Source organism: Maniola hyperantus, chromosome 4 (genome assembly GCF_902806685.2).
Source record: "Maniola hyperantus chromosome 4, iAphHyp1.2, whole genome shotgun sequence".
NCBI lineage: Eukaryota > Metazoa > Arthropoda > Insecta > Lepidoptera > Nymphalidae > Maniola > Maniola hyperantus.
The window spans coordinates 9,700,285-9,727,541 of NC_048539.1; the positions used below are offsets into that span (position 1 = coordinate 9,700,285).

At 36.4% G+C, this 27,257-nt stretch overlaps 2 protein-coding genes across 7 annotated transcripts; both read right to left on the reverse strand.

Annotated features, from left to right (window-relative positions):
- Positions 1-141: 141 nt before the first annotated feature.
- arg (arginase) lies at positions 142-16,785 on the reverse strand. 6 transcript variants are annotated; one of them, XM_069498404.1, is made up of 8 exons: positions 16,737-16,785; positions 9,996-10,162; positions 9,560-9,748; positions 8,585-8,771; positions 2,693-2,803; positions 1,866-1,993; positions 1,075-1,330; positions 142-263 (listed from the first exon to the last, which is right to left on the reverse strand). In XM_069498404.1, exons 2-7 carry the CDS (start codon positions 10,144-10,146, stop codon positions 1,089-1,091), a joined length of 1,008 nt encoding a protein of 335 aa, XP_069354505.1. In that variant the 5' UTR covers positions 10,147-10,162; positions 16,737-16,785; the 3' UTR covers positions 142-263; positions 1,075-1,088. The 6 variants fall into 6 exon arrangements, with proteins under 6 accessions (XP_069354505.1, XP_069354502.1, XP_069354503.1 ...); XM_069498401.1 differs by lacking the exon at positions 16,737-16,785 and adding an exon at positions 16,183-16,338; XM_069498402.1 differs by lacking the exon at positions 16,737-16,785 and adding an exon at positions 16,151-16,167.
- Positions 11,172-13,093, reverse strand: LOC117996798 (uncharacterized). Its single transcript, XM_069498408.1, has one exon. The coding sequence runs from the start codon at positions 12,780-12,782 to the stop codon at positions 11,916-11,918; it is 867 nt and encodes a 288-aa protein (XP_069354509.1). The 5' UTR covers positions 12,783-13,093; the 3' UTR covers positions 11,172-11,915.
- Positions 16,786-27,257: the final 10,472 nt, after the last annotated feature.

Sequence of the window (27,257 nt, forward strand, 5' to 3'; positions counted from 1 at the left end):
GTATCGTTAACCTGTGGTACTTGGTCCAAAGTCCATGGGATCTTGATTGGCTTTCGGTCCATTTTGATGCTTATTCTGAATAGGGGAAACGCGTTGACTGTACCGTTGAAGTATCTTGCTATGATCTTGGACAGCCCTTCGTTAATAACATACTTGCTTTGGACATCGGACACTTTTTTGAAATACTTTTCGAGTACTTTTTGTACTTCTTCGTCATCGGTTTTAGATTCTAATGCGTGAGATACAACTATGATAGCAGTTATCTGTTAAATAATATATTTATTAGTACCTATAGGTTAGCAGCTAGCTAAAGTGCTCGTTTCTTTAAAACAAAACTAGTGGCCGGGCGTTCGATTCCCGCTTGGTGCTAAAAAACTGGTCAAGTGCGAGTCAGACTTGCGCACCGAGGGTTCCGTAATACAGTCGTATTTTTTCGACATTTTGCATGATAAATCAAAAACTATTAGGTATGCATAAAATAAATAAAAATCTTTTTTTTTAATTTCATAAAAGCCCTTTCATGAGGTACCCCTTGCTACAGTTATCTTACTTTGAAATGGAAATACTAATTATTTGTTCATGAACACATTTTAATTTTTTTGGTGATGTAACCACAAAACGGGTTGCGGAGTTATTCCTTTACCTGTGCTATTAGATCTATCATCTACCTATCTTCCAAATTTCATGATTCTAGGTCAACAGGAAGTAAGTACCCTATAGGTTTTCTTGACAGACACGATGGACAGACGGACAGACAGACAACAAAGTGATCCTATAAGGGTTTCTTTTTTCCTTTTGAGGAACCGGAACCCGGAACCATGAAAATCGTAACGATTTTATTTTAATTTAAATGCACGTAATATACTACTTACTATGAGATAAAGTTTACTTAGGTTTGCATTATAAAGAAACATTTCGTGGAAGCCTCAAGCCGCGCGGTAACGAAGTAAATTACTAGTAATAAAAAATGTAAAACTTGCTAAAGTAATAAATTGTATTCGTAGATGAAGTCATTTCACGGCAATTGGAACGATTTATGGTTATGAAAACATTTTAAGGTATTTTTTTAAATACCTAATAATTTTATTTTACTTGGTTTCATGATGAGTCTGCACAGGTAAGTCCAGTACACCACGTGGCATAGTGCCTCGTCTAGAAAACCCTAAGGCTGCTTTAAGAATACACAAGCCAGCGTCGATAGTTCTCTTCCTATCAGAGTCGTTCCCGAGAGCTGGGTTGATTTCTACGAGATCTATTGCTCGGAGGCGGCCCGTTGCGTAGATGATCTCCATCAACTTGATACCTTCACGTAGTGTCAGTCCGCCGCGAACTGAAACATGCAAACTGTGGAATCAGCACCCATAGGCGGTGTTCCTACTAGATTAAAACATGGGGTTATGCAAGGGGTGGACCAACAAATTCCTGAAAGGCTGGCAATGCATTCAGCAGTTCCTCTGGTGGACTGTTAGGCGGCACGAAGTTTGAACGAACGAAGAAGAACGGAGGAGGGAACGCCCCGCACACGCGCTCGTCCGCAAAGGGCTAGCGTGGGGGCTGTGCGGGTGTGCGAGGCATTCCCTCCCCGATTGCCATCTCGACCTGTCGCATACTATACAGTACCTACCCGGCAGGAAATATTGTACATCAACCTTTAGAAAGAGATAGCTCGGTTGTGACTAAAAGTCACATACCTAGGTATAAGTGACAGAGACAACGCTCTAACAAGCCGAAATCTCATTCTAAAGGTCGATGTACAATATTTCTTGCCGGCTACTATACCTACCTACCAAAGATTAGTTGCATAAATAAGTAGACTACAAAAATTCACAATCTTGAAAAATATAAATGGTAAAAATGGTACCAACCAGCGGTTCCCGTGCTCGGCGCCTCTAATGAATCCAACGAGTCAATATCGAAGCTGACGTGAATTGGCTTAGTCCCATCTGGGTCCAGTTTTTGAAGAATGTGGTGTATACACTTCTGGATGCCGCATCTGAACAAATTTTTAACTCATTAGATAAAACCTTTACAATGTCTGCTTCTACCTACCATCAATTTGCTATAGCAGCCTATACAGTGCGACAAGGCTCTCTTGGCACTTGAATGCCATTGACAGGAGGGCGCTGTTGGAGAACAAAGGCTTAGAATATTCAAACCAGAACAAAGGGGACACTTGACGGCAACGTTAGTTTCAATTTTCGCCACCCGCCAAGAAAGCCTTGTCGCACTGTATGCCCTATCTAATGCGACGTCACCGGAAGACACTACACGTCAGTTGTATATAGTACATCGCGACAGGTCGAGATGGCAATCGGGGTATGAGGCGGGGGAAATGGATATATACATTATTACCTATGTAAAATACCCAGGAGGATAATGTATACTTATTACATATATCCATACCAAATTTCAGCCAAATACGTGCAGTAGGTAGTTTTTGCGTGAAAGAGTAGGTACCTAACAAACATATACACATACACACACATAATATTATACAGTAGCCGGCAGGAAATTTTGTACGTGGACCTTTAGAATGAGATTTCGGCTTGGTAGAGCATTTGTCTCTGTCACTCGTCGTACCTGGACTCATTTCTGAGTTTTAGCGGCACGCACATTCTACACTTTCTTTTATTATAGTTAGGTATATATTGATGATTAGTGTGATGATAATTATTATCAGTCGCTCACTCACTCTTCGATATCTTCCATAGCGAACGCTGGCACACCGTATTTTTCTATTGCCAACCTTTCGTATTCATCCACGGATCTAAGGCCTACGTAACCAAGGTTCTTGATGGAAAACCTGTGGAAAAGACGGTAGTTGAGACGGGTTGTTCCCGTTGAGTCACACTCCCGCGAGTAATACTGTGACTCGACGGGGAAAAAAATCCTCATGAGTCCCAGTGGGACACAAGATTTTTTTTTCCCGTTGAGTCACACCCACATATTTCATGTATGACAAATGTTGACTGAACGTGAAAAATATTATCCTTGAGCCACACTGTGACATAAGGCCACTTTATTTTTAACCGACTTCCAAAACGACACCAGATTTGTTCAGCAGAGGGCAGATATGCGTAGTGTGACGCGTGATTTTGGAAGAAAGAAAAACAGAAATGCTTCAAAGCAGTCGAGCCACTAATTTAATATAAGAATCACATTATAATTAGTTAATTAATTATTTAACAATGAGGAATACAATAAGCTACGTGTAAATCGAATGGCGGCCAGAGACAAGAGAGAGTCCAAACCAAAAGTCAAATGTCATTTGTATTAAGCTTGTCTATGGCAAGAATGCGTTCAAAATAAGAATGGATACATTCATTTTCCAACACTGCTCCTCATTCTTGTCAAGAAAAGCATCTAGGCTAACTAATATTACATAACAGCACAAGTTTTACATTAGTCATAAACATTAAAAACAAAATACAACTTGTGTCATAGTCAAAACATTAGTCTACCAATTTAATCACAACATTTCAATTTAAAACATTTTACAAAGTTGCGATGCTTCTGTGAACACAATGGCTTGGTAAAAACATCAGCAATCATTTGATCAGTTGACTTACATTTTACATTTATTTTTCCTTCATGTATTAAATTTATGTAGCAACAATTTTTATGCACTTTGATTATCATTGTTTACAGTGACATCAAAGCGTTTGTCAAAAATTTCAGATAAGAAATTGTTAACAAAACTGACGTCCTTGCACACATCTCTGATTGCAAAATATTCAGCTTCAGTGCTGGACAAGGCAGTGCATCATTATTTTATAGCCTACCAATTGATAACATCTTCACCAAGTTTTATGACAAAGCCAGTATATGACTCGCGGTCAGATAAGTCATTCTCCCAATCGGCGTCTGCGAAGGCCAATTATTCCAATTATTGGTTTTTTTAAAGAAAAGAACCAAACTAATTGTTCCCGCCAAGTATCTAAGTACTCGCTTAGCAGCGCGCCAATGACACGCATCAAAACACGTACTATACTGACTCAGCTGACCGCAGGCATACGATATATCCGGACGAGTACATACAGACAAAATATACATAAGCGAACCTACCAGTTCTCTATACTTATATTCATCATTTTCTAAAGTACATTTCTCCGACTTATCTAGCTTGCAGCCGACAGGCAAAGGTGTGGCTACATGCTTACATTCACGCATATGTTGAACTTATATAGTAAACACTTTATATAATCAAACTGATCAAAAAGAAAAAAACAAAGTTGAATGCCTAACAACAGGTACAAAAGTATAGGCATAGTCAATGCCTTCTATTTGGCTATAACCACAGGCAACTAGTTTAGCTTTGAACTTCATGAATCTACCCGTTGCATCAAACTTTTTCTTTAAAAAGACATTCGTCTTTGACTACATTTACATTCCTAGGACGATCTACGAAGTCCCAGACTTTTTAATCATAGTCATACTTACATCTAATTGCTCTATGTCATTCATCCTTCTCAGGAGAATTAAGGCTCATCCGATATACTTACACCAGCTAATAATGAAGATAAGTGATAATCTTTAAAACGCTCAGGTACAATACCTCGGGTAATCCGTACGGAGCGAGATGGACGCGTCGAACACTTCCGACGTAATCCGCTCTGCTCCTCGAGACAAAGAGGGCGACAGCGTGGTCCTAGTGCCAGAGAGCACCTCAGCCTCATCATCGACATCCTCAGTAAAGTCTTCACGTACAGTACGGTACACATCCGACAGTGGTGACAGCACTGGAAGTCTACAAATACCTCGGGTACTCCATATAGGGCGAGAGATAGACACATCGAACACTTCCGACGTAATCTGCTCTCCTCCTCGAGGATAAAGAGGGCGACAGCGTGGTCCCAGTGCCAGATAGCACCTCAGCCTCATCATCGACATCCTAGTAGAATCTTCGCTTGCAGTCACATCTGTAACCGAAACATACTTATTAGACTGGTCATTATTAATAATACTATTTCTTAAATTTTCATTATTATTAAAACTATTATCACAGCTAATATCACAGGTATCACTTATACAATTATCCTCATATTATGTAATGTTATCATTATTCATAAAATTGTCATTATTGATAAAATTGACAAAAAACATTAAAATTGGCTCTTCTGCTATAAGCTTTCAGCATATTGGCATCCTTTGCATATAATTTATCCTCAAGAAAAACAACATTTCTACAATAAATAACCTTTTTAGGATCTAGCGGGTCGACCAGACGATAGCCCTTGCACGTTTCACAATATCCTACAAATACATACTCCTTCGCCTTAGCATAAAGCTTGCGCCGTTTTTCGTCAGGTACAAGTAAATAAGCTATACAGCCAAAAACACAGAGGTGACGAAGATCAATACAGATCCGGTCCACTCAGATTCAGGTATTCTATCTGATAGTGCACTCATCGGAGACATATTGTTTAAATAAATAGCCATCCTAACAGCTTGTCCCAATAACATTCACACAGACACGAATCCTGTAAAAAAGGCCATAGCTTTCACAAAAAACTATACGATTAACACGCTCAGCAAACCCATTTTGATGAGGGCAATAAGGCACGGAGGTCTTGTGAATAATGCCTTCCTAAAGGTAATTGGATAAATTATTATTACAACATTCCATACTAAGATTGTCAGTACGTAAAACTTTAATTTGCAAACCAGTTTGTTCATTAACTACATTTATAAAATTAATAAAATGGGCACTTACTTCCGATTTATTCTTCATAAGATATCCAAAGTCAGCAAGTAGCAGGCTCCTCCCCAACTGCTCACTTGAATCGGGCCGCATACATCACTGTGGATCAGATCTAGTGGATTAGCAGCACGTCCAGCACTTGACGTAGGAAACGATGACTTAATCATCTTCCCAGTAAGCCAGGAGACGCTGCTGCCTGGTACGTTATCTTCACACTGAAAAACAACACCAACACACTGATTCCCACCACCAAGTATGTACATACCTTTAAAATTCAGGTGACCTAAACGCTGTGTGTCACACTCATGGACACACAAGCTGCAGCATTGGCACTCATGGTTCCCTGCCTAGACTGAAGGGACATAGAATGACCTACTATAGGGTCGGACCGATCTTGCAACTTAAATTTATATAACCCATTAGTTTTATTAGCAGTTAAAACCTGGTTGCCTGTGATTTTACAATCACTATATACGATACAACAATTCTTATGGAAAACTATAACATAACCCTTACTAGTAATCTCACTGACGGATATTAAATTATTTGAAAGATCAGGCACAAATAAAACATTACTAAGAGAAACATTACTTGAAAGAGTAGTCCTACCAACCATTTCACTATATAATTCTTGCCCATTGGCCACTGAAATGGTACACTTCTTGTTCACTGCATCCTCGACCAATGTTGAGCACACATATGAGCAGTGGCTCCGCTGTCAATGATGAACTCGTTTAGATGGGAAGTGGAGTACGCAGCTGCATACAATGTATGTTGATCTTCTGCCTTTTTCTTCACATCATCACGTTTTTTCTTGAAACATCGACTAGCTGTGTGATTAGTCTTTTTGCAGTAAGTACAAACAAGCTTGTTAGTTCTCTTTCTATTGTTGGCTTCATAAGCTAAGTTCTCAGTATTGCAATTATTATTACGCCTATGATCCTCTTGAAGTAAGCGAGTGCGAACAACTTCACTTGAGAGTGACTTCGTCAAGCTCGCAGTCTCAAGACTTGAAACAAGAACATTGAAGTCCTCAGGCAGACCCGACAATAATATCTCAGCTATCTCTTCATCGTCAATGACTTTCCCAATATCGGATAACTGTGCGACTAACTTCATGACGCCTTCAATGTAATCAGACATATTTGAAAAGTTGCTATATTCTACACGATGTAATTGTCGCAGTAGAAGTACTCTTCTGTACAAACCTTTATCTTCGAAAGTGTCTGACAATCTTTTCCAGGCATCTTTTGCGGTCGTAACATCTCGAACGAGCTGATATAGGTTAGGTTGAATCGTTAAACAGATGCGAGCAAGCGCGCGACCATCGCGTGCTAAGTCGGGGTCGGTGCCCTCGACACAGTTCCACAATCCGTCAAGAGTGAGTAACATTTTGATGGCAAACTTCCAGTTTACCCAATTGGAAATACCTTCTAGTTTTTCAATTGAAATTATGTTGCTAGAGTTGGAATGGTGGGACGCCATTTTGTCCTCTTCCAAATTACAGCTTGGGCACTTAACCTGTTCAGCAGAGGGCAGATATGCGTAGTGTGACGCGTGATTTTGGAAGAAAGAAAAACAGAAATGCTTCAAAGCAGTCGAGCCACTAATTTAATATAAGAATCACATTATAATTAGTTAATTAATTATTTAACAATGAGGAATACAATAAGCTACGTGTAAATCGAATGGCGGCCAGAGACAAGAGAGAGTCCAAACCAAAAGTCAAATGTCATTTGTATTAAGCTTGTCTATGGCAAGAATGCGTTCAAAATAAGAATGGATACATTCATTTTCCAACAAGATTCCTATTGACAAGTCTTTAAATTAATAAATGATAAAAAATGGAATCTTTATATATATTTTTTACTGATACAAGTTAGCCCTTGACTGCGATCTCAACTGAAGGTAAGTGATAATGTAGTCTAAGATGGAAGCGAGACTTGAAGGGGTATGGCAGTTTCATTAAACCTTTCATATCCCTAATCGGTTTCTACACGGCATCGTACCGGAACGCTAAATTGCTTGGCTGCATGGCTTTGCCGGTAGGATGGCAAGTAGCCACGGCCGAAGTCTTCCACCAGTGACCAGACCAGACTAGAAAGTATAAGCCTAAATTGCCCCTTACTATAGGAATCGAACCCGGGACTTCCCACTTATAAGTTATACGACCATAGCGCTTCTTACCACTGTGCCAGGGAGGTCGTCAAAATTACTTTCAGACGAACTGAAAAAGCAGCACGCTGAAAAGCAACACCTACCTATCGTCCGCGACAGGTTGAGATGACAATCGGGGTATGAGGCGGGGGGGATGCCCAGTATATCTGCAGGTCACCCGCGCTCGCCCGCACCGGATTAGCGCGGGGGCTGTGCAGGTGTGCGGGGCGTTCCCTTCCCGATTGCCATTTTGACCTGTCGCGTACTATCTTACAACGATTAATAACATGATGATTTTGAATTATCGATAGTTCGACCCCGTTGCAGAGTCATGGTCACAGACAGTGGATTGTAGTTGGAGCTGCCACGGACAGTATCGAGGGGCAGAGAGCTTGCCACCTCAGCAATGGGAAATACGATGCAGGGAGAGAGGGAAAGGTAAAGAAAAATGTGTTGCGTTCGGCACGTTACACGTGCGGTTTTTGCAGCGCATGCGGCTCGTCGGTAATGAGCGATTAGCATTAGGTTCCTTAATGGGACCGATTCTCTTGTACACAATCTCTAAACTAAATTAAAATAACTGGTCTAAATCTAGTGCTATCCTTTTCCGCAAGCATCATTATGAAAGGGATAGCAATAGATTCAGACGTGCCATTTTAGTTTAATTTAGAGATTGTGTACAACGGAATTAGCCACACTGTGTTTGTGTACAAGAAGTTTCCTTACTGTGGAACCTGCCAATCCATCGTTGGTAGATACGGCCAGTAGTCTGACAACTCTTTGACCAACAACGCGACAGGCATGCCGTGCACTGAGCCAGACTCTGACGTCTTGTTGGTGTTGATGTCTGCATGAGCGTCCACCCAGATGAGGATCATGTTATCGTTTACTTTATAATGGCCATCTACGGTACCTGATAATAAGGAATAATTCGTGATAAAATATAAGGTATGGTTAATATTTTTATGCCGATTTATCATGGCGCTGACACAAATCCTCTATAAGTTTTAGACGCGGCGTCCGTTGCCCGCTCCAGTCTGAATACCTAGGACATAGGTCCATGCTTTGTCTCGGCCATGGCCCATGGTCGTATTTAAAAACTAGCTTGTTCCCGCGACTTCGTCCGCGTGAACTACACAAATTGCAAACTCCTATTTTATCGCCTTAGGGGTACATTTTTAAAAATCCTTTCTTAGCGGGTGTCTACGTCATCCTAATAGCTACCTGCATGCCAAATTTCAGTCCGATCCGTCCAGTAGTTTAATTGCGTTGATAGCTGATAAGTCAGTCAGCTTTTTCCTTTTATATATTTAGATTTGGTGGTAAATTAACGAAAACTTTTATAATTTTTATTGATTTTTGACGAGAGATTGATGTTACTGAATGGCTGACGCCACCAGTCGCAGCCTGCCGAGTCTGCCGAGCTGAGTCGCAGCAACTTGTATAAAGGGTCAAGCCAAACATTTCGAAACTAAATTATCCTACAAATATTTTAGGTACGTACTTACTAATTTTACTAAATGAAACTAGCGACCAACATTCTTTAAATTCAAGTCTAGGTATCAAAGAACGGAATAAAGCAAACATTTATTATGAGCCGAGCAGCAAGCAAGCTGCAGGTATTTCTTTGGCAAATCCACATCTATCTGAATGGCTTTAAATAAGTACTTAAAAAGGAAAGAAGTGTATTATTTTTATTACCAACTCCAATGGAATGATCGCCACCGATGGTGACTGCCACACGCCCTTCTTTCAGAACTTGAGAAACTTTGGCCGAAAGATTTTTGTTACAAGCCGAAACGAGTGGGAGATGTGACATGTTATCTATATCGACTGGCTCATCGCGAGTAGGGATCTCTACATCACCATAGTCTTTAATATCCAAACCGTCTGAAACATTTCAATTTTTTAAACTACCTATTTAAATTAATAGGCATGCACTTGACTGCAAGATTCTGAGACTTTTCAACAGAAACATTTACCCAAGAGAAACAGAAAGATTCAAGTAAGTAATTTGCCAGTACCTACATCAGTGTAGGTAAACCTACTAATAAGTGAATATATTTTGTTAGTCTAGGATAAATAAATGTAGCTTCAGTTTTATATTATAAATTGCCTATTATTTTTAGATACTTACATATTTCCTTGAGGTGATCAATCAATCCAGCTGATCTCATGGCTGCGGGAGCTACACTCACACCATACTTTTTTTGGCCCTTTTCGAATGGAACCCCTATAATTCCAATCTTTTTCAGTGGCTCCCAATTCACCAACTGTTTTCGGCTCATTTTTCTCACGAAAGACCTAACGAAATTCATTTTCTGTTTTAATTACGTTTCTTATAATATTAATACTGTGTTTTACGCTCAATATCCCACATGTTACTGACATTTTCCATCGATAGAGTTCTTCGAGACGTTCGAGACCGAATCGACTTATCTTTTGAAGTCAAAGGTTACACTTAACAATAATATTTATACCTACACTTATGTTTAAATTTTTTTAACTTTCACATCATTAACTTTCCTATTAAGTACCAGAGTTAACTTCCGGTTTTGATTTTATTTATTTACTAAAAAATACGTGGAGATATTAAGGATTATTTCTTAATAATTATCACGAAATAATAACTGCATTAACCCAGTCAATGTAAAATCAAATATATAATATACTTACTAAATATCTCTATATATAATAATGAATCGCCGAATGTGTTGCTGATCGCAAATCTCGAGAACAGCTAAACCGATTTCGCTAATTCTTTTTTCATAATATTCCTTGAAGTACGGGGATGGTTCTTACGGAGAGAAAAATTTAAAAAAATCCTGAAAAAGAATCGACTGTTAGGTTAGGCGGTACGACGCGAAGTTCGCCGGGGCAGTAGTATATCAATCAATAGGTACTTATAATAAAACTGTAACAGGTCAAATTCTGTACATTGAAGATATTTTGAAATTTTTTTTTCGAGGGCACTCTACAATCGATACTGAACCCAAAACTGTAATTTTTTTCATTTTTGTCTGTCTGTCTATCTGTCTGTCTGTCTGTCTGTCTGTCTGTATCACGGCCGCGCATCACGCTGAAACTACTGAATGGATTCCAATGAAACTTGGTACGATTTGAGGTCATACTATGAGGAAGAATATAGGATACTTTTTATCCCGAAATTCAGCATGGTTCCCGTAGGAGAGGGGATGAAAGTTAAAATGTATACTGAGTTGTAATTCACTAACGCGTAGTCCGATTTCATTCATTCCTTTTTTGTTAGAAAGGGGATATTTTAAAGATTGTTCCGTAAATATTTCAAGGTCATCGGTTTTTAACCGACTGTCAAAAAGGAGGTGGTTCTTTTTTCTATATCGATTTTTTCGAGGTTTCTGGACCGATTTGCAATTTTTTTTTAAATCAACAAAAAAGTTTTCGTGGTGGTCACATAAAAAAATCTGGATTCAACTCCTTAATCCTGATGCTGCGGGGTTACTGCCCGCCTGAGTTATCAAGATTCAGGAAGTTTTCATAGTGAATTCATATTGTAGGTACCAAGCAACGACTTTATTCTCAGACTTCAACTCCCAACTCCTCAACCCTGATGATGTAGGGTACAGCACTCCTAAACTATAATGTTTCAGTAACTGCGGATGATGCAAAATTAATTTAGGTACCAAGCATAGGCTACATCATTGAACTTCGGATCCTAACTCCTCAATCCTGATGCTGCAAAGTACTAAAGTCCTAAATCGTGGGGATTTTAGAATTTCTGATAGTGAATTGATATTTTAGGTATCAAGCACAGGCTTCACGATGACACTCCCAGTCCGAAATACTCCACCCGAGCGAAGCCGGGGCGGGTCTAGCTGACATAAATAGCTGTAATAAATATGAATAGTGTAAATAAAGTAAGTAGAAAGGTACTTAAAGGTAATTTTAGATCTTAGATTAGCATGTTAAAAATCATTCAAACGACACGATGAGAGATAAAAGTTTACGGTAAGATTAAATGAAATGTTTCAATGCGAAAAAAGGAAAATAACTATAACTTAGTCAATAAATGATCAATTTAATAAATGGCAAGTATAAATAAAACATAAATTAGTGTTTCAACTACAAATATTTTTTGAACACCGTTTCTAAGTTTTGTTTTTAACTCCAAGACAGAAGAATCTGATTTAGATTTTTCAATCCATGACGTGTAAGGACCGATAACTGTAAAAACATTATAGATAATATTATTTTTTAGACCCAATGAGTCGCTAGGGCTCGCTGCAATGCCTACGACTTCGTCACCATACAAAACTGGAGCACCTTCACCAAAAGGTTTAACATAGGAAATATCTGCATATTCCAAACCACAAATGCAGTAGTACCATTTCGGATTTTTACACGGTATTTGATAATAAGCTTGATTCTGTAATACAGTAGCACCAGAAGTCTTGATGTGTCCAAATCCGATCATGATCATTTTCTTTTCTCTTAATTCCGATGCGTAATAGTTGCCGATGGGTGGCGCATTTACGAAAAATTCTAGAATTGGACGTGCGGTGAAAACGAGACCAATATTACTATGCATTTGTGATATATTTGGATCACTTCCTTGAATTTCAAATACGTAATCTCCATGTACCCTAGCAAATGCCACTTTAAAAATATTGTTGTTGTTGACTTGTTGTCCAAGCACTGCAGTTCCAACAACAACGTAATGAGGATCTGGATTAATGCAACCTCCAGATGTTAGCACAGTCCTCTTGTCTAAAACAGTTCCTGTGCATATATATTCTTTATCTTGGTTTAAAATAGCCACTATATACGGATGTTCTTCTGCTAATAGTTCTACTGTTGTCCAGTCCTCTGGTTTAATTTCTTTGTTTAAGGCTTTATTACAGAACATTAATATAAAAACTGTTTTAATAAACCATGCAAGAAACATAACAACTTGTAAAATACGGCATTTGAAATAATAGTGGGTGCAAGTTATATTACTGACTGAAATAATGTTAATTTTTAATCATACGTTGGTTATTGGTTATTTTATTGATTGGTTTTTGACAAAGTTGACGTTGATGACTGAGGAGAACTTGGAGGAGAAGGAGAATTGAGAATTAGTTCCATAATGTAAAGAAACACCAAGGTTAAGATCATAGACCTAAGATTGTAAGATAGTCAAAGATAGTACTGTCTATATAATACTCTCCAAGGTGACCTCAGAACAATTAAGTATATTAATGTTCTGTGGGTGGCCTTAGGGTAGCCCAGAGCTTTTGGTGTCGAAATTAAGAGGGTGAAAGAGTTGATTGGCCTAAAATTAATATGATTATGATGATACTATCTGTCCCGGCTTTACTCACGTGTGTAGTCGACGTTAGCCCGACTAGTTTCAAACCCATACGTGAGTAAAGCCGGGACAGATAGTATTTAGAATGGAAATCACTCACGGTAGTTTAAACGCTAAAATTATGATGATAATATTATGAAAATGTTGAATATAATATACTAACTTAAAAATAGATAGAAGACATAACTAGATAGAAACCTATTTCATTAAAGCCTTGTGGGTAGGTTAGGGGTAGGTACGAAGAAATCTTTTAGTCGTGGTTTAGAAATATACTTAGTGCTAAGTTAGGAGTGTGCTTTATCTTTCTAATCATCATACTCCAGAGAAACTCCTTAATGAGAAGGCTTGAGTGCTTTTTAATAAGAATGTGATATTCGCTTATAACGCTATGAATTTCAAACAGCCCTTAACCTTAATAAGAAAGATGGATTTCAAGATAAATTTCATTTATTAAGGTTGGCTGGCAAAATCTTTAGAAAAACAACATTTTTCTTATTCATTTTTTGCCTATTCACGACGTTAAAAGGTAGGTAAGTAGGTATACAACTTATACAAGAACTAACTAGGTACTTTCTTTTGAAGTTTATTTAATTTTAGTAGCGGTTGATAAAAGGGCGATGTTAATGTTTAATTTAATGGTATTTCAGTAAATACTTACTGAAGATTTAAATGCTATTTCCGAAAATATCATCATGACCAACTTTTCGCCGGCTTTCGACGGCGGAGCACGGGTCTCCCCTCAGAGAAGGGTTTTGGCCTTAGTCTACCACGCTGGCCTAGTGTGGATTTTCAGACTTCACACACCTTTGAGAACATTTCCGGAAATGATGTTTTCTTTCACCGTTATAGCATGTGATATTTAATTAATTAAAACGCAAATAACTCCGAAAAGTTAGAGGTGCGTGATCGAACCCTCGATTTCCGATTAGGAGGCGTACTTCCTAACCACTAGGCTATTCGAAAATCTAATATAGTATAATATTAAAGGAAAAGCTGACTGCCTGATTGGCTGACTGACTGACTATTGGATCAGTCAGTCAGTCAATCAGCACAGCTCAAACTACTGGATGAATCGGGCTGAAATTTGGCATGCAATAGCTAATGACGTAGACATCGCTAAGAATAGATTTTTGAAAATGCATCCCTAAAGGGGTAAAATAAGGGTTTAAAATTTGTGTAGTCCACGCGGACGAAGTCGCGGGAATAAGCTAGTATGTACATACATACCTAATGTATAAGTATGTAATATTGTTTTTTTGTGCCTAAATGCGAAAGTGTGTTTTATTTTATTTTATTTTGTGTTTGTTTGTTGGTTTGTTGGTTTGTCCTTCAATTACGTCGCAACGGTGCAACGGATGAGTTCCCACGGAATTTTTAAAAACCTAAATCCACGCGTACAAAGTCGCGGGCATCAGCTAATTTATATTTTTCGGGCGAGCCCAATTTGGATATTTCCGGACTACTCGATATGCCACCCTAAAAAGTACCTATCTACGAGTCGGTACAAATTCTAAATTTAACTTTTGATGAGCACTCCTGGAACCAAGCTACTTTATCAGTCAAGTTCGATGACATCGGCGTGAGGAAAATTTCCACTTTCCAGTGTAGGTCTTCCGGCTTTTCTGTTCTCCGTGCACAGCAGAAGGAAATTTTCGTCCGTCAGCCGCACTAAACTGTGCACACTGTCGGACGTAAGTCGCGGACGTAACCTTAGCGCTCGGACGTCCGAGACATATCTCGCGAAATGCCTATCAGTCGCGGCTTACGAACTAGAGGTGTCAAATATGGTTTCATTTGTGTATCACAAATACGAACGTGACCCATAGTTGTTTCACGCTTTAGAGCTTAGTTCTCAAATTCTCTAATCCAATTTAGTTTCATTGACCAGCACTAAAATTTAGTTTCAAGTACGCTCACAATAATATATCATTCTCACTGTAGCTGCTCTATCAACACTAAATTGGCGAAAATCAAGTTGCTCCAAAATAATTCGGCAATCGTAGGTCCGCCACGGTACTTGTAAGGGGGGGCAGTGATAGTACCTGCCTTCCTTTAATGTAAAATTAGTTTCAGCGGCACCCAATTGGGCTGAAATAGCCAGACTCGGTTTCCTAATAGCAATGTAAGGTGACTGAAATTCTGAACTCAAGCCTGAAAAATCTTTTAAAACTTTTTTAATCTGTAACGAATGCCCGCTGACGGATAGCTAACATTTCCCGGGGTTGTTTGCGAACTGGATTTTAACTTTTGAATTCAATAAAAACTCCCTGACACGGCATCTGATTCGCTTCCGTTGTTTGAGGCGAATTAAGCATCTGGCGCCATTTTCTTTATTTACTTGCGATTGAAGTAGATGGAAAGCAATTTAACTTGAGCTTTGAAAATTCAGAAATTGAATAAGATATCCAGTTAAGCTTATAGTACTGAAAAAAATTCAGTTCCTATTTTTAGGGTTGCTTTGCACGCGTAGGTTCGAATTCCATCCTCGTCGCCAGTGAAAGGTAAACCTAGCATTGAAACGGCGTTTCTGTGACTAACTTATATGGCAAGACAGTTATAGTAGGTAGTTTATAAAACATTAAATCATTAGAAATGGGACAAATGGGCTGACCTCATGGGTCAGATCTTGCACTTTTGTGAAAATTTATAATTTTGCTTTTTAAAATTTATAATTTTAACTATTTTTGTAAGTATGTTTATGTTAGTTTGTACTCGTAGTTTAATTAGTGTAATTGGGCTTTATGGCCGTTCTAATTAAATAATAAATAAATAAATAAATAATAATAATAATAATTAGCTTACGCTCACAAACACTACACGTATCTCTAGAGAAAAAAGAAACCCTAATAGGATCTCTTCGTCTGCCTGTCTGTCCAGACCTAAAGGGTACGTCCCGTACTATGTCTTATAGTACAAGTATGGAAATGGAAAAGTCCTAAAACTGTGAATTTGTGGTTACCTACATGGCTATATCACAAAAAATATAAAGAGTTACATATTTCTTGTTCGGTGCGGAATCCTTCGTGTTCGTAACCGACTCGCACTGTACCGGTTTTTTCTCCAACTAGGTACTTTATTAACACGTAAATCCATTGAAATCAAAATGCTCAAGAAATGTTGTATCAGTGCTTCAAATGCGGCCTGAAAAATATCAGCCAAAAAGCTTATTTCAAATTACTCAAATTTTTAGACTTATTGCTTAGGTGTTATTTTAATTTTATTGTTGAATATTTTTGTTGTCATTTGAAAAATTCGTATATTTTAAATTTATTGTCACTGACAAGAGGTCTTAAATATAAATATTTTGCAATCGTTATTAAACTTTATATACAAGTGTTACCCATGTGTTACCTAAGGTTTATAATAAACTGACGTTGTTGATATTATAAAACTTTTTTCTACATTTCGCAATAAGAAATATAGATAATATAGAGCGATGTCAATTTGTTTGTGAGCCCTCGTCTATGCCTACTATTATTATAAGATTATTATTATTTATCTACTACTGCAGCTAAGTGTCAGGTAAGGCAAGATTAGGTTTGTACGTACCTACGTCGGAAATGAAAATGTATTGCGCTGATACCCGGTTAGAATCCGTAATGAAACAAATAACGTTGACTTTATCGCTAACTCTATCGATAAGTAATCTAGAGCGATAAGTACTTAATTAAAACGCCCCCGAGCTTCACCGCAAACTGTCACAGTCGATCTTAAATAGGTGATCAAGTGAATTGAAACTACGCGACGCTTGTGTGGTTTTATCTATAACGTAGATAGGTTATAGGTATGAGGTAAGCCGTAAGGTGAACTCTATAAGGTATCTTACCTAAACAGGTTGCCGGGGATGTGACGTCTAAAAAAAAAAAATTGATTACCTATTAAGGGGTATTCAAATCACCCCTATGTATGTTCAGCGATTTTCAGTAGTTTAGTTAGGAGATATGATTTTTTTAATGATTCTTTCATAATTTTCATCCATCACTGGTTTTTCTTTTTTTTTTTTTCTGTAGAACGTTCTTGGAAAGTTTTTTATGTGGTAATTAGTAACCATAAACTTGACTATCACCCAAAAAATTATTATTTACCCAGGCATTAAGGAACATGCCTAAAATTTTATCTAAAGTTCAAAATTATTGTTCGTAATGTATTGTTTCGGTCACCTGTCATGCCAAAAGTACGGTTCACCTTTTAAAATAAGGGCTAAAATCGTACTTTTGATATTGGATTCGACACATAAAGTTAAAATGGCGCGTGAGGTGTTCAATTTTACGCGTTATACTTATTATTTTATTTCTCTTAATACCTCGTAAAGCATGACAGATGACTAAGTAGGTACCTACCTGAGAACGGTGGTTACTTCCTAGAAAGTTTCATCATACGGTTTTTAAATTAACATATTATTATCATTATCCAGTGTATACCTAAAGTCCGTAAAAAATTACTCCTCACGCGCCATTTTAACTCTTTGGGTTGACCCAAATTTTAGAAGGTGAACCGTAATTTTGATGAACAATGACAGTTGACTGTCATTGTTCATCAAAATTACGGTTCACCTTCTAAAATTACCATCTTAACCTGTCGCAGAGTATCTACGCGACTTCAGCTTGGGGTTATAAGAGTTCGGGCACAGGTTCGGGTTTCTGTTTTCATATCACAATTTTTTTTTAATTTTTTTTTATTACTTATTTTTATGTGAAAATATTACAATAAAAGTTACAAGCTAGCCTTATCTAATTACTGTACAAATCATGCCCGCACGGAATGGTGCCAAGAATACTGGCTGCATTTCCGCGCTGGACAGCCAGGCTGATCCGTTGTGAAAAATATTTTTTGTAAAGTTTGACAATAGAGATGTTTTCATTTTTTATAAATTAATTATAAAGATTGAATTAAAACATAACCAAAATATACAAGAATTATTACAATATCTTAACAAAGGTCATGGAACTTTTGAGCGACAATTGGGCCGATTCTCTTGTACACAATCTCTAAACTAAACTAAATTAACAGCCCTAAATCTAGTGCTATCCTTTTCCGCAAGCAACATTATGAAAGGGATAGCAATAGATTTAGACGTGCTATTTTAGTTTAGTTTAGAGATTGTGTACAACGGAATTAGCCACAGTGATTTGTGGTGCGGCTATCTCGGCCAATTCGGTCACACTTCAGTGAGAGACCGCAATCGTTTAAGTAATTAATTTCTCAATCTGATGGATTAAAAAAACACAGATTTATTAGTTTTGATTTACTTAAGTATATTTTAAAAATTCTGTAGCGTTAAATATGATATTAACAACATCATGAAATTTCTCTATTTTCTGGAAGGCGTTCTCTTCGTCTTGCAGGGTAAAAGTGTAACAGCTTTATCTCTATTTGATACTACACAAATATTTAATAGTATGTACTTTTTTGTATGGCTTTGTGCCTCATCACATAATATTTGGTTAGTAGGTATATTTCGATGCTGGTAGGTGATCCGTGATATAGGGTACCTAACTTTAAATTAAAGGTAGATAGGTACATATATGTACATGCGGCTGATGAAGATTTTCATTTAGATTTGTGAACATTTTATTCTTTGACAGGAAAAATATAGGAAGTGAGAGGATAAAAATCGTACGGTCGAATGAAAGTCTTTTGTGGTCACATGAGAGGAAAAGGCTATAAATTTATATAAGGAAAAACATTTGAAATTGTATTTTCAGGGAATGTATTTTCAACCCGTTTGATGTTTCACACACAATATATCGACATTAGCTGGTGACGTTAGATACACATAATACGTTTTAAAAATCATAATATTTTTAAGAAAACGATTTACTTACACACATTTTACACAAGTTTTGTAGAGTTATTACTACTTGTAGCTGTAAATTGAGATTAAAGAGAATACTTAATTAAATAAAAAACTTTTTAAATGCCGCGATTACACATATAAGTTTTACTCACGTGAGTAGCTATAGGTACATGATTAACTTACAACTTTACTATAATGTAAACACATAACAATTATACCTTTACATTTTTAAAGGCAATAGTGGTATAAGGAAAACCGGCTTTTACAGACATGATAAAGTTCTTTTCAAGTTCGAGTTAGTTTTGGTTTTGGGTACAAAGTAAAAGATAAAGGAATCACCTTTCATCAACTTCTGCAGGAAGATAAGCGCGAAAGGAAAATGTAATTTTAAAATAAAGACTAAGTAAGTAACTTGCATTTTCTGCAACTCGGTGAACTTTTACTACTGACACCTGTCTTTTACTACAATTTTGAAAGTTTTTAGTACGCCTTTTTTGTATGTAATAAGATAAAAGGTAAGAGACTCAATTTCTATTCCTTTTCGAGCTAAGTTTACGATATAAATTCACAAATTTACTTAGATACCGCCCGCTTGTTTTCTTAGTCCTGGCCAAGATCGCTATATTACGTAATAATTCTTTTTGTACTCTTTGTTTGAGTCCATAACAGTATGTAATGTACTTACTAACTTAAAATATATCATTGCACTTCTCGTGCTCGTATAGTTCTTTATGCTGTCTGATGGCTGTCTGTAAGCGGACTATAAAATACAGACCAATCTAATATGGACTAAAACTGCTTTTCATGCTCTTGTGCATAAAGTGTTTATAGGTAAACAATAATCTATCTGATGACGCATGGATGATACAAAAAAAAATTAAGTACCTATGTAATTTCTATAGTGCCAGTATCATCTACGAAGTAGTACTTAGAAATTCTTTGCATTATCTACTAGACTAAACTTATGAGTAATTTTTTTTTCTTTTTTTTCTTTTTTATGCACAAGAGCTTTCATGCTCTTGTGCATAAAGTGTTTATAGGTCTTGGTAAACAAAAGTCTGTCATGGATGACACAAAAAAATTGTTAGTTTGTAATTTTTATAGTGCCAGTATCATTTGGCACGTATATGACGAGGTTGTATAGGTCGGGAGACCTAAAAATTGCTCTAATTTCACTTTAGACATGTACCTATTATAATATTATTATTGTCTCATTTCCTCGCAATCGAAGTGAAAAACAGTGTATAACTCGGTCATAAAACCCATTTTATCCTCGACTTAAATATCTGTCCTCGCCTTCAGCTCGGGTAGATAAACGTTTCGGATTAAATGGCTTGTTTTATTCCCTTGTTGTACAATCTACTATTGGTCCTCAACTTCTCGGTGCATTATGGGTAATAATAGTTTAATAAGGAACCTTTTGTTAGCGACATTGCTTTGCCTACAGTTGAATTTAAAAAAAGAATTATGAGGGGAGGTAAAAAATGGCGGCAATAAGAGCGGGAGCTATTGATTTGAAGCAGGGAAAATTAGAATTTATAATTATGTCTTGAAGAAGTTAATAGTTTAGAACTAAGATTGAAGTTTATTAAGTATTGTCTAAATGGAATAAAGTCAGTTCCTATAAGTTGAGGATATTTTTATTAGTTCCGAAGTGAAGATTACTCATCGCCCACAATTTTGTGAGTACCTATTTTTATTCGTTTATTAAAGTACCTATGTACTTTGAGTGTTAAATTGAGTTTTGATTTTGTCTCGACTAAAATGCAGAACATAGATATTATAATAATTTATATTTTAAAATATTCAAATGGACTTTAGGAAAAGTCCGGAATCATAAACAATAGAGTAGTATTATATTAGGGTATAGAGTTATCACTCGCGGAAAATATTATACGAAACCATCAAGGAAATCAGCGCTCCTAGTAGTTGGTGTACGAACTAATTTTCTTAGATATACCCATAACTATGGTTCTGTTGTTCTGCTATATATAGCCCTTATCCTACACCTATTGTTGTTATAATTTTTCGAGGTTATTTTGATACAAGTTTATCTCTTTCATTGTTGTTGCTTAATATTTAACATAGTAACAATGAAAGAGGTAAAACTTGTGTCTAAGTTGAGTGTGAACTATTTAAAACAAAAGTAATATCATCACAATATCTTTGTTTTATTAAACTTAATAAAGTATAACATAGCATTTTAAATTTAAAAAAAAAAACGAGTAACGTCGTGTCTAGTGTTTACTGTCCAAATTCTGGACGAATCCGAATGAAAAATGTAGTAAAACACACCGACCAAAAAAAAAGGGTAAAAAAAAAACTGGGTGAAACATAAAATAAAGGTTATTTATTTACTTTTTTAGTTTACGGCCCTGGATAACAGTCCTTTAAGGCCTTTATTTATTAACTACACTTCATTGACCACAGATCGATAACTTTTTTTTACTGGTTTTACGGCTCTGGGTTCTAGCTCTTTTGAGCCTACCAATAACTTATAGGATAACAATATACTTAGTAGATAATCTATGGGATAACCTAACCCGGGAGAATCGGGAAGTGAGAAAAGTTGTATGATGTCAAACTAATTAATGTCGATTTATTATTTCATCAAAATGTAGAAATTTAATAATTTTAAAATGAATAGGGCATTAGGAGGCAATCAATCAGTTTATTGATTTATAAAATGTTTATAAGAATTTATATTACAGTCGAAATTATTAAAATAATACACTAGGTATATTTTGATTATTTTAACAAAAAAAAAAAATATATATGCGTATAACGAAACGTGTAACGATTCTAGAGAAAAAGTATGCCGGCATTAAAAATAATCTTTGGTATTGCTACTACAAATATTATTAGCTGTTGATGTAGGTACAAACTACCTATATCAGTTCATATTTCCATAGTTTTGTTCGAAGTAAAAAGCACCGTGACATAAACGTCGTTAACACTTTTCCCGATGATAAAACAGTTTAAAACACTCACTAACGCCTTGTGGTCCACGAACAACATATCAAATATACCTACACGTAAAATTCATTCTTTTTATCCATGATTTAAGCAAAATTTTTATTAAAAATGAAATGAAAACAAAATTAAGATCCACAGAGTAAACTAAAATGCTAGTTTGACGTTTCGCATTCTTTAATTTCTTTAGACATTGCAACCACAGACGAAAAATGTATGAATGTTAGGGACCGTACACATCGATAATTCGTTCAGAATCGGAAATTGATCGAGTTATTTAAATCAAATTATTTTAATATAGCATTGTGTATAACAGAATCGGCCCCATTGTTTACGAACCATCAATAGATATATAAAGTTATTTTATATTGCGTTCTCGTAATAATGTTTACGGACTTATAAGTTTTGCAAGTACATAAAATGAAAATATAATTCTTTACATCAGAGTTAATTCATTCAAACGTCCACATTCCCAATATAGTTAGTTCAGCAATAGCGCATCACTAGAGGTCAAGTCAAAATAAAGTCACGTGATCAGTATCGCCATATTTGTTATCTTTTTGGATCAATCATAAATTGGAATGCAGCTGTATAGGTGTAGTATGCATATTTCGATTCGTTCCTCGAAAAGGCAAAGGTCGTAGATCATGCAGCCTGGTGAATCGTAGATGACTTAAAATATTTTAATTGTGATATAATTTTTTGTAAAATTAAAAAAAAATTACTAAACAGCACATTAAAAAAAAATCTGAAAAAAAAAATATTTGCGCAAAAAATTATGCGCGGGAATCGTAATAAAAAAATTAATCTTTTACTCTTGAAAGTTAAACGTTTTTAAAACACGACAATTAACAATAATAAATTATGTACCACCTTTTAATGGTGATTTTGTTGCTGCTTTGTTTTTATTTCTGTTTCAGCAAGAATCTGTAATGATGATCAAGATGTAAATGCGGTACAATTTAAAGATCATAGTTTGATAAAGAGATTGATGTCATACAAGAAACAAAATTTATAAGCTATTGAAATATGCAGAAGATATTACTTATAGCAAAATGTGCCATGTTATTGCCAGGACGTTGTGGATAATATGATGATGATCACGATAAGACAATGAGACTATTAGTTTGCGGCCATCAGGTTGGTGAGCGGGCCACCATGGCGTAAATGATATAATTAATTAAGATGATGATTAAGATGATGATTAAAATGATGATTAAAATGATGATTAAGATGATAAGAGAAAGAGACTATTAAGTTTGCGACCATAGGCTAGTGAGCGGGCTGCCATGGCGTAAATGATATAGTTAGTTAAAGATGACAATTAATAATAAGTGAGTATATCTTTTAAGTTACACTGCATTTACACATTTAAAGAACTCAGATACTGCTTAATTGTTTTTATTTTGTTCCTTTCAGGCATCATTGACGTAACGATCGTGGATATTTTACTGATGTCATGACGTTGTGGATATGATGACGATCACCATAAGAGAATGAGACTATTAGTTTGCGGCCATCAAGATGGTGAGCGGGCCACCATGGCGTAACTGATATAGTTAATTAAGATGATGATTAAGATGATGATTAAAATGATGATTAAAATAATGATTAAAATGATGATTAAGATGATAAGAGAATGAGACTATTAAGTTTGCGACCATAGGCTAGTGAGCGGGCTGCCATGGCGTAAATGATATAGTTAGTTAAAGATGACAATTAATAATAAGTGAGTATATCTCTTAAGTTACACTGCATATTTTACACATTTAAAGAACTCAGATACTGCTTAATTGTTTTTATTTTGTTCCTTTCAGGCATCATTGACGTAACGATCGTGGATATTTTACTGATGTCATGACGTTGTGGATATGATGACGATCACCATAAGAGAATGAGACTATTAGTTTGCGGCCATCAGGATGGTGAGCGGGCCACCATGGCGTAAATGATATAGTTAATTAAGATGATGATTAAAATAATGATTAAAATGATGATTAAGATGATAAGAGAATGAGACTATTAAGTTTGCGACCATAGGCTAGTGAGCGGGCTGCCATGGCGTAAATGATATAGTTAGTTAAAGATGACAATTAATAATAAGTGAGTATATCTCTTAAGTTACACTGCATTTACACATTTAAAGAACTCAGATACTGCTTAATTGTTTTTATTTTGTTCCTTTCAGGCATCATTGACGTAACGATCGTGGATATTTTACTGATGTCATGACGTTGTGGATATGATGACGATCACCATAAGAGAATGAGACTATTAGTTTGCGGCCATCAGGATGGTGAGCGGGCCACCATGGCGTAAATGATATAGTTAATTAAGATGATGATTAAAATAATGATTAAAATGATGATTAAGATGATAAGAGAATGAGACTATTAAGTTTGCGACCATAGGCTAGTGAGCGGGCTGCCATGGCGTAAATGATATAGTTAGTTAAAGATGACAATTAATAATAAGTGAGTATATCTCTTAAGTTACACTGCATTTACACATTTAAAGAACTCAGATACTGCTTAATTGTTTTTATTTTGTTCCTTTCAGGCATCATTGACGTAACGATCGTGGATATTTTACTGATGTCATGACGTTGTGGATATGATGACGATCACCATAAGAGAATGAGACTATTAGTTTGCGGCCATCAGGATGGTGAGCGGGCCACCATGGCGTAAATGATATAATTAATTAAGATGATGATTAAGATGATAAGAGAATGACCATAGGCTAGTGAGCGGGCTGTCATGGCGTAAATGATATAGTTAATTAAGGTGACAAGTAATAATAAGCATTATTGACGAACGATCATGGATGTTTTACTGATGTCATGACGTTGGGGATATGATGACGATCATAATAAGAGACTGAGACTATTAGTTTGCGGCCATTAGGCATCATTGACAATGATCATGAATATTAAACTGATGTCTATGTCTGTCTGATGTGTGAATGAGGACATTCTAAGAAAAGGATGGCCGAAACGAAATAATTGTTCGAATGTAACAATCATCCAAAGAAGTGGTTTGGTTTAAACAAAGATGGTGATTATGAGATTAAGATATAAGTATGAGTTTGATCAAATGAGAACCCCTGCCAAGAAAAGATGAAATTCTTCGAATGCAACAATCAACCAAAGAAGCGGTTTAGTTTAAGCAAAGGTGATGATTATGAGATTAAGATAAAACTATGAGTTTGATGGAATGAGAACCCTTGTCAAGAAAAGACGAAATTCTTCGAATGCAACAATCAACCAAAGAAATAGTTTGGTTGAAGTAAAGATGGTGATTATGAAATTAATATTAAACTATGAGTTTGATGAAATAAGAACCCCTGACAAGTTCGAATGTAACAATCATCCAAAGAAGTGGTTTGGTTAAACAAAGATGGTGATTATGAGATTAAGATATAAGTATGAGTTTGATGAAATGAGAACCCCTGCCAAGAAAAGATGAAATTCTTCGAATGCAACAATCAACCAAAGAAATAGTTTGGTTTAAGTAATTATGTTTAGGTGATTATGAAATTAATATAAAGTTTGATAAAATAAGAAACCCTGACAAGAAAATATGAAATTTTTCGAATTCAACCAAAGAAGTGGTTTGATTAATGAAAAGTTAGTGATCATGAAATCAAGATAAAACTATGAGTTTGATAGAATGAGAATCTCTTTCAATTGAGCCTGAATGTCTGAGGACAGACATGAAGTCAGAATGGCCGATTGTTAGCGACATTGCTTTGCCTACAGTTGAATTTAAAAAAAGAATTATGAGGGGAGGTAAAAAAATGGCGGCAATAAGAGCGGGAGCTATTGATTTGAAGCAGGGAAAATTAGAATTTATAATTATGTCTTGAAGAAGTTAATAGTTTAGAACTAAGATTGAAGTTTATTAAGTATTGTCTAAATGGAATAAAGTCAGTTCCTATAAGTTGAGGATATTTTTATTACTTTGAATAAAAGTACCTAATATTCGAATGTTAAAACCGGTAGTCTGACTTTCACTAATAAAGAGAAATTTATCATTTGTGAAAACAACTTTTCTGCAATGAAGTGTCCCTTGAGTCTGGACTCTGGAGGCAAAGACCCTCAGATAAAGTGATAATGTTAATGTGTCGTTACTTGCAGGGGTTTGTCTGAAGGTTGAAAGCAGCCGACAAGCCACTTGCAACAGATTGTTCAAAATCATCAGGTGTAGAGTGTCGTCATTTGAATAGGTACATCGGTATTCGGTACCTTTTTTTATTCAGATACAAGTTAGCCCTGGTGGTAAGTGATAGTTTAAGATGGAAGCGGGCTAACCTGGAAGGGGTATGGCAGTTTTTATTAAACCCTTTGGTTTCTACACGGCATCGTACCGGAACGCTAAATCGCTTGGCGGCACGGCTTTGTCGGTAGGGTGGTAACTATAGCCACGGCTGAAACCTCCCACCCGACCAGACCAGAGATTCAGAAATAGGTTCCTAATGAGATAGTAAGTGCATAGGTACATTACGTGTACCATGCACGGTACCTACATAATGTGCTATCAAGATTCTGATTAGTTATTAGGTAGGTAGTCAATTGTTTTCAAATACTAGATATTAGGTATTTGATTATGAATTGCTATTACTCGACTACGGTAAAGCCAAAAGGAAGGGTTATGATTTCATTAGTCTATCTATGTTTCTTAAAGGGGGATCCAACTAAGCATAATGGTTGTGCTTGAAGTGGGTACGACAATAGTGCAACGGGTGGGATTTTAACCGCCGACCTTTCAGATTTCAGTCCGCGCCTTAACCGTTGAGCTATTGAGGCTCTATGTATCTATGCATGCAAGTGTTTTGTATTTATGTTTGTTCCGCCGTAGCGCCTAAACTACTGGGCCGATTTTAATGAATGAGGTGTCAATCGTATCCTTATTAAGTTCAGGGCATTGAGTTATTTCCGTTATCTATAGTAATCCGTATGCGTTATGTAATAGATAGGTAACTACCTAGTCACTAGGTTTTAATATTTTTGGGGCCCATTAGGCCGGGGCCCTGGATTCGTGCCTCACGTGCTTTTATGATAAAGACCGGCCTGGCCACAGCGAGCTTGTGTGTTTGGAATATTATAATACCTAGCTCATATTGCAAGCCTTTGTCCGTGTCATGAATTCTGTTTATTATTCTAGGGCTAACTTACGGCCAAGCAAAACGACCATTAGCATTGCAAACGTGGGTGGATATTACAGTACGATCAAACGAACATTGCTTTACCTGTGTAGGTCTGGATTATCTCATTTAATATGGTAAGTCAGAGACTTTAC